This window comes from Eublepharis macularius, chromosome 2 (genome assembly GCF_028583425.1).
Source record: "Eublepharis macularius isolate TG4126 chromosome 2, MPM_Emac_v1.0, whole genome shotgun sequence".
Lineage (NCBI taxonomy): Eukaryota > Metazoa > Chordata > Lepidosauria > Squamata > Eublepharidae > Eublepharis > Eublepharis macularius.
The window spans coordinates 172711153-172719451 of NC_072791.1; the positions used below are offsets into that span (position 1 = coordinate 172711153).

At 42.3% G+C, this 8299-nt stretch overlaps 1 protein-coding gene across 1 annotated transcript in view; it reads right to left on the bottom strand.

The window, feature by feature from the left end:
- Positions 1 to 7490, bottom strand: part of LYPD1 (LY6/PLAUR domain containing 1) — a 34465-nt gene extending 26975 nt beyond the window's left edge. The window contains exons 1-2 of the mRNA XM_054972118.1: positions 7411 to 7490; positions 5535 to 5672 (exon numbers count right to left, since the gene is read on the bottom strand). Of these exons, the coding sequence (XP_054828093.1) occupies positions 5535 to 5672; positions 7411 to 7462 (190 nt within the window). The 5' untranslated portion in view covers positions 7463 to 7490. The remainder of the gene's footprint in view (positions 1 to 5534; positions 5673 to 7410) is intronic.
- Positions 7491 to 8299: the final 809 nt, after the last annotated feature.

An 8299-nucleotide genomic window follows, 5' to 3' on the forward strand; every position in this document is an offset into this window, starting at 1 on the left:
ATCACTTGATTATTCAACATTTGATGCTTCAGCTGAATATGTGAATTGATTCCACTCAAGAAAAGGAACATTTTAAGGATATATATGGAAGGGAAGGCAGCATGGTATAGCCTGATCTTGTCAGATCTTGGAAGTAAGCACAGTTGGTACTTGGATGGGAGGCCACCAAGGAAGACTCTGCAAAATCTTCCCTTGCGGGAGTTGCCATGAGTCAGTTGTGACTGGCACTTTAGACACACACAAGGATCTATATATATTTGCAGCTATAAAAGGAAATCTAAGGGAGCAATCCTAAATAGGTCCACTCAGAAGAAAGTCTCATTTCAGTCAATGCAGTTTACTCCCAGGAAAGTGTTTTTAGGATTACAGTTCCACTGCAGTTGAGGATGCATACCTGCATTCCTCAGAAATACATGAAGTCTCTAAAAAGAGTTATAACTTTCAAAGTGTAAGTCAATGGGCTTAGCAGCTTTTAACTCTGTTTAGCATCACACGGTCAGTAAAGTAATAGCTTATATTTCTTTTCAGAAATACATAATTTCACCTGTCACAGGATAAATAACACGCCCCCCCAACCTCAAATGGTATGTTTTCTTGCAACCCCCCCCCCAAAAAAACACACAGTAAAAATCTGATTTCTAGGAATGTTTCCCCCAAAGCTTCAAATGTAGATAAACTACCTTCCAAAGTTTCAGTTCTTTAATTCATAGAGTCTTCTCACTGGAAGCATACAGCAAGGAGAGGTGCTGTAGCTGACAAAACTATCTACATACGGAATTTTAACTTTATCCTGCATTCTCCATAAACACTTTCTCTTTCTTTATATTTGAGCCATATACGAACCTACTGAGCATCATCTGAATAAATTCCAAACTCATAAGACTATTCTGATATTTGTTAGCATCTGTATCTATGAATTACCAAATGATTAACAGTACCGTCCTATGCAGAGCTATACCCTTTTCAGCCAATTGACTTCAGTAGCATTTTAGCATGGCACAGTTAAGAATCCAAAATATTAACATATTTCCTTTATATCTGAAGTTTCCCAAACATTTTCATGTTCAATATTCATCTACATAGCATTTTTAAAATAACTTGCTTTTAAAATGATCGTATGACCTAGGCAATATTAACTCTGAATTTCCAAATAAAGAACTGAGGCTGAATGTTTGCAAACAGAGTCTCTTTCTAATATCTGTACCCAAATATAAAGCTAATATTCGGTCATTGTGATTTTAGACTTTTACCTATATGATATCCAGAAGCAAAGAAGTGAAAAGGCAAACTCAGCATTGGGACCAGAAGAGATGACTGAAAATATCTATTTATCTTGTGGATTTTAATCCCACCCTTCTTTCATGAAGTTTGAATAGCATCTGTGGTTCTAAAGGAGGAGCCATGTGAGTCTATTGTAGCAAAACAAAACAGAACTCCAGAGGCACCTTAAAAACCAACAGAATTAATTTCAGTATGAGCTTTTGTGGGTCAGAGCTCACTTCCACAGATACAGTGGAAACAATTTTTTTTTACATAATTTAAGGAAGTTGCAGAAGGGATAGGGGAAAGGGGGAAGAGTAGAGCAAAGAGGGCTGGTATCATAAATCAGCTGTGATTCTCTTGTTATACATAATGGATAATGAGGGAGGTCAGAGGTTCTAGCCTCTCTCTCATGCAGTGAAAATAAATGTGCATTAAAATAGGGTAAATAAACTAATTCAGGAATATGTGGTTAGAAGCATAAAAGAACTTCATTTTATCGTCAAAACAGCCTCATGAAGTAGGGAGTGGCCCAAGGGAGTGTGACTAGCCCAAGGTCACCCAATAAGCTTCTTAATGCTGGAAATATGAACATGGGTGTCCCTGATCCTAGTCCAATTTGTTCATGTTTACATCCCACTTACATAATACTCTGATTTAAAATACCACCAATATTTTAAATACTTCTATCATCCTAACTCAGAAAGTATATTATACAACTGGAAAAAATTACAGAAAACAACACCTGAAGCATTCTAGGAGGTTGAGCAGTTTCCTTAAAAGAAAAGGCTAAAGTTCGGGAACAGAAAACTTGGCCAGGGTGTTAAAAATGAGAAATTATGAATGAAATGAAGATGAGTTCTGTCAGTACCTCAACTTGGAATCACTCTTGATTTGGGGTAGCTTTACAACAGACAAAATAATATACTTAGTTTATTTTACAAGTTAATTATTCATTTAAAAGTTATCATGATATGATGATGGTCACTGGTTTTGAACATTTTTTAAAAAGTTTAAACAATTTCACAGAAGATATAAATGTCCATTAAGCATGATAGTTAGTAATGGCAAACAGTGGGATACTGAGATGGGTCCCACTGTCTCAATTCCGTACTTCGGATGATCTAGAAGCATCTGACTGGCCACTGCTAGAAAGAGAAACTTGGACCTGACTGACTTCAACTCAACAATGTTTATACATTCAAGGACTAGATAATCAGAAGCTCCAGCAAGCAGGTGCCGTGTTCATACACACTACAGATGAGTAAGTGAAGGCCACTGAATTCAAGCAAGAGATATTTTGGCATTTAGGTAAGCATATTTTGCTGAATAAACTGAAGGGGGGGATAAACATCTCTCTAGCTGTCTTTTTAATCTATATAAAGTTTTAGAACAGAAGGCTACGTAACTTACATTATTTAGCTTAATGAATACTAACATATGTAACAGTGCTGCCACTACATTATGGGAATGTAAGTGCTGTGCTACAGCGAATAAGTAAATGATCTATTTCAAAACAGAAAGATTACCAAGCACCATCTGCACTGTCAAGGGCCATGAACTTGGTCTCAACGTACTGCTTCATATGTTTAAATAAGGTTTTAAGAATACCTTTAACATGTTGGTCTGTGATAGAATTACATATTTTATTAAGTATACAAATATAGTTTAAAAATTAAATTTTGGCCATCAAATTAAAAAAATTACAAGATTATGATGTCAAGTGCATATTTCTTTATGCCCTTAAATCCTATTAAAATGAAAATAAATGTTTGAAAAGTTTTAAAGGAAACCTAAATTATGAAATGGTGTAAACAAATATTGAACTGTTTAAAAAATGAGAATGTGAGATTTTGTACATTTAGGTATCAACTGGCAACACCAAAATGGACCAAAACGCAGTAATACATATAGTTTCCCAGTCAATGAGATTGCTCTAGAATAAGTCGCTTTAGTCTTGCATTGTTTCCTCTACTATGCAATCCAATTAAACTTGAATTTCTGGATTTAGATATCGTAAACCAATCCTAAACATATATACATCTATATACTATTGATGTTAATGATCTTTTCTTCCAAGAAGACTGCTTAATATTGCCCCCTTTATTTATTCATTACAATGAAAGTAGACATTTAAATCAGTGTGGTTTGGTTTGACTGCTTATTGCAGATTAAGTGGCCTTCAATGTGGATAGGGATACTTCCAATGGAAATGTCGGTATAGCCATTATTCAAAGGAAGAATTTGTTCCCACAAGTTGGAATCCCCTAATCTAAAATGACAAATGCCTACACGTAACTTACTTACTGGACTATTCAATGTTAGCACTGCACGAAAGCATGGTGAAAGTTCTGTTATTAATTTAGATAACATTGTTGTGATAACTCTATGCAGAATTCACAGGTCGAGAAATCTAAAGAAAAATATCATTAACAATATTTCTCCTTTACTGAAGCCATTGTAAATCAATTTTTCAGGAGCAGGGAAGACACATTTATGTCCCTCTAAAAGTTGTAAAGATCGAGTTAGAATGGTTCTTACTCTGAACTTAACATGGCCATGGTAGATGAATTAATCATTTTGAAAATCTAGTCATAAATCTGATTTTTTTTAAAGAAAAAAATCTGAAGAACTAATCATTTAATCTATGCATCCAAAATGTTCCAAAAACAAGCCATTCATAGATAAAGGAGTTCCGCAGCACACATTTTTCTGCCTCGCTAACCTTGAGCTGAAAAGATTACAGACATGGTTACTAGGAGGCTGCTAGAGTGTCAAATTATAAATTGGAATAAAAATGTTGTGGACAGAGGAAGCAATGCTTGAAAAAGTATAACTAGGAAAGCATTTTAATATTTCTGTCAGGAGTTATTTGAAAAGGATTTTAATAGCCTTTTGGATTTCTCCATTTCATCCATTAAAGCCTATAGTTTAAAAAATTACAGAATAATCTGTTTTGTGCGTCTGAGCGAACCTTTAAAATTGCTTTTCAAATACCTGCCCAGAAGGGCTTATAGATTCCTAAGTACAACAGAAGATGTAATTATCTTAAACCCAACATTTAGCAGCAGAAGATTTTTAGATAGTGTAAAGATTAAGAGAATACTATTTTTGCTCTAAAACCTTGTGTATTTTACTTGCATATTTCTTTTCCCCCTTCTGCTTCAGAACAGTGCATTTAGAAGTTTAATCATTCCCTGGAATTCTTGCAAAGAATCAATGCATTCACCACCTAGCTGCTTGGACTTGGGTTTTTAAAGAGGAAAGACATTATAATGCAACAATTACAGGTATTGGTAATGTGTAAATGTCACACATCACAAAAAAATTTCAAAGTTGCTATCATCATTGGTTTACTACAGTAGATACTCTGAAACTTATCAAATAATCCTGTAATAATCTTCCATTATTACATACACTCTGGCTTTTTGCACACATGCTGAAGCATTTCTACAGCAACAGCCATGATGAAAACTTGTTGCTTTCCTTGGCAAATATGTCCTGCCCTTCCATAACAAATATTCTTTTCCAAGGTCAATGATCAAAGTATTCTCAATGTCTACTATTTGTTTTGATCCCTTTTGGCCTCTGAGAGTTCAGAGGTCAGATACAATTTCAGGAATACTGTGGGGACAGTTATTTAAGGGGCATTAGTAGCGGATAGCTGTCCTCCACATAACTCCACTAGTTCTGGAATAGTTCATCAGAGTTATTGCTAAGGTTTTTACATGTTGTTAGGTATTGTATTTTGAACTTTGTGATACTGTGCTATATTAAGAATGTTATCCTTAACTGTCAGCCACTTTTGGGAACTTATGACTGAGTTGTACCATACATTTTTTAAAAAAAATTAATGGATGCATCTGTTCTGCTGCCTCTTAGAGACTCATACACAAGTCTAAAGCAAGGCCTCCTGACCTCCAGTGTATCTGATGTGATTCCATCATATTTTTCTAGAGGATTTTAATGACTCAGAGCTTAGGTATGTATGTCTGTTCTCCCTCAAGGGTATACGGATTAGGAGAATAAATAAAGGGATCTTCTAATTCAATGAATTTCCATCAAACTCTAGGTGCATTTATAATTTTGTTAACATGAATCCCCCATTTTCAACTTAATGTGAAGTTACCTTTTCTATATACAGTACAGATAAAATGTTCTTGAATAAAATTAAGAACATTTTAAAGATATGCTTGAATTCTTCAACAAGCTAAATGAGAAAGAAAACAAAAAAACCAAATGTAATGAGATGGAATTACTATAATTTCCTGTACCTGAACTTTGTTCCATTACTTCCTTCTGACACACGTCTTGGACATTCACCGTACAATTTACTATGAACTCTGGGGCTGAGCAATCATTATTCAGCTGAAATTCCTCACACTGATAACACTGTATTTGCAGACCAAATCCTAGAATAGGAAAAAAAAAAAGCCGTTTACTGTATGTGCTACAAAATCTCACAAAACGTACAGTTTTGTGGCTATAAACCTTCAGTTCAGTGAGACTTGCATGTTTGCTCAGAAGTAAGAGTACATCTTACTAGGAATACTTCTGACAGAATATACTTATGGCTGTGCATTTTGTTGTTGTTTACATTTCTGTTTTGCTTTCTTCTATTTGTAAACTGTGGGTTCTGTACTTCGCCCCAGCCTATTCAGGTAAGGTGAGAATCATCCCCCCTCCCCAAAATATCTGGTCGGCAATTAATCAACAGCAAGATTAGAATTCTTAAAATGGGGTGGGTGGGGTGGGGGCTATTTTCTGTTCTTAAATTTCCAACCCTTCTGCCTACATAAGCTAAAATGGCAACCAGCAGGGGGCAGAATGCTCAGTAATGGACAGTAACAAAATTGATCTGTTTTGCTCACTTGCTCGTCCTCCCTGCTTTCTGTCTCTAGAGTTCCTTAAAAGCTGTAGGCTTTTAAAAAGCAAACAAAACGATGTTTAGGGGAAAAGGAACCCTCCTAATAGATGCGCTTCAGAGCCTATGTGTGCCGAAGGGTTTACTTAACTACTAATTAATTGCAAATGATTTAATTACTATTTTGCCATGCACAATTACAGCTGCAGCGCATTCTTGGCTTCTCCCTTTTATCATGTAAACGAGGTCCTTCTGAAAGCTCAAAACGAAGGCCAAGGAGCTCGTCGCGTTCAGTCTGCTGGAGTCGGAACAGTAAAACAGTCCGGGGTTTGCCGGGAGCGTGGGTAGTAGAAAGCGGCCGTTTCCCATTCATTCATCCAGTCAACCATCAATCGGGGCGGGGGAGGGTGTCACGGCTTTCTGTTTCTACTGAGACCGGATCGGTTCTCCGTAAGGACGTTGGAAGAAAACAGTTGCCCGGTAAAGCATACAAGGAACCTAAGAAAAGCGGCTGGCGGCAACGTCAAGCCGAGCTTTGGCTCTTCGGGTCCTCACCGAGGAGTTTCCAGCAGGCAGCCGAGTTTCTCCCCAATTCTGCTCAGGGCGGTACAGACTTCGCAGGTGATTCCAGTCAATGCAAGCCGGCTATTAAACGCAAGGCGACAGGAGACAGCGGAGGGGCTCTCAACGCTACTTTGCACGAAAACTGTCAACTCTCCCTCCCAGCGGTACTGGGAGAGGGGGGTGGCCAGTGGGGTTTCGAAGGGGCCCGCTCGCCGTGAGAGGCTCATCCCCCTCCCCAAAGTATCTGGCTGGCACCGGGGGGGGGGGGCGGTGGTTTTGCTCCGGCGTTCCGCAATCTGGCTGCTGACGGGAGCAGCGCTCAGTGTGGCTTCCCAGGGAAAGCGGGAGCCCTGGGCTCTTTGCTCGTCAGCTGGCGGCTAGTGGAGACTACCGACTGCCTCCCACCACAGCGCCCAAGCAGAGGAAAGGACAGAGGCCGTGCGGGGTGGGGAAGGGTGCAAGTCCCCCCCTCCCGGAAAACTCAAACTCGGGCGGGGCGGCACCAAGAGCCGGGAGCAGAGCGGGCCGTTTTGCAAGGCAGCGGCGGCGGCTGCTACCCGCGCGTCCTGGCTGGCTCGGAAGCCGCGGCCGCAGAGTTGGCGCCAGCAGTAAGTCGCCGCCGCCGCAGCTGTGGACTAGCAGGCGCGAAGTTCGCCGGGCGCCCGCGGGCGCCCCTGTCCCCGCACAGGTGGCTGAGGCAGGTTTCCCGCCCAGCCCCTTACCTGGCGCCAGCAGCAATCCGCAGAAAGTTGTCGCCACGGCGAGGAGCCACATCCTCTTGGAGCCGTCGGAGGTGGCGGGCGCAGAGGCGGGCAGCGGGATCGCGGGGCTCAGAAGCAGCAGCCACAGCCGGGCGAAGCGGGGGGAGCCGCGCAGCTCTGCCTCGTCAGACTGGCGCTGCAGCCGCTGCGGAGAGGAGCTCCGAGGGCAGCAGGCGACGCCCGAGCCCGCATCGCCCGCGCGCCCGGCTCCCTTTCTCCCTGCCAGCCTCGCCGGAGTTGACTGAAACTACAGCAGAAGAAGCCGAAGCAAGAAAAGAGAGCCGAGGGGGGGGGGCGGGGGGAGCCCGGGCGGACGAGAAGCCCCCTCCCTTCCCTGGCACCACGTGATCGCCCCTCCCCCCTGTTCCTTGTGGTGGGGAGGGAGAAAGTTTATGGAGAGGCCGAATCCTTAGGAGACGCGAGCGGAGGCGAGCAGAGGGCGCCCTGCCGGCCCTTTACTCTCCGCTCGCCCCGACTGGAGAAGAGGCGATCCAGTCACTCCTGGCCGGCGAGCTGTTGGAGGGGGACTCGGCTGCTCGCTTCGGTTTCTGACACGCCGCGGTACAACCGCTCCGCAGCATGCCGACAGATCCCCGAGGAGGGGCACCCGATAAAGCAAAGGGTCTTGTGGGATCCTGAGGACTACCGACTCGGTTGTCGCACGAGCCAGAGCCGCTTCGCCTGGCGCCTCCTTCGCATTCATTTCTGCCGCTCCTTTGCTCAGGCTGGCTGGGTGGAAAGGGCTCGCTCCTGGGACGCCTGCAGCAAAGAGTGGTCCACCCCCCACCCCCGGCGTCTGAAAGACTAACCAACGTGTCGCGGCACAAGTGCTCGTGTGAGCCAAAGGCTT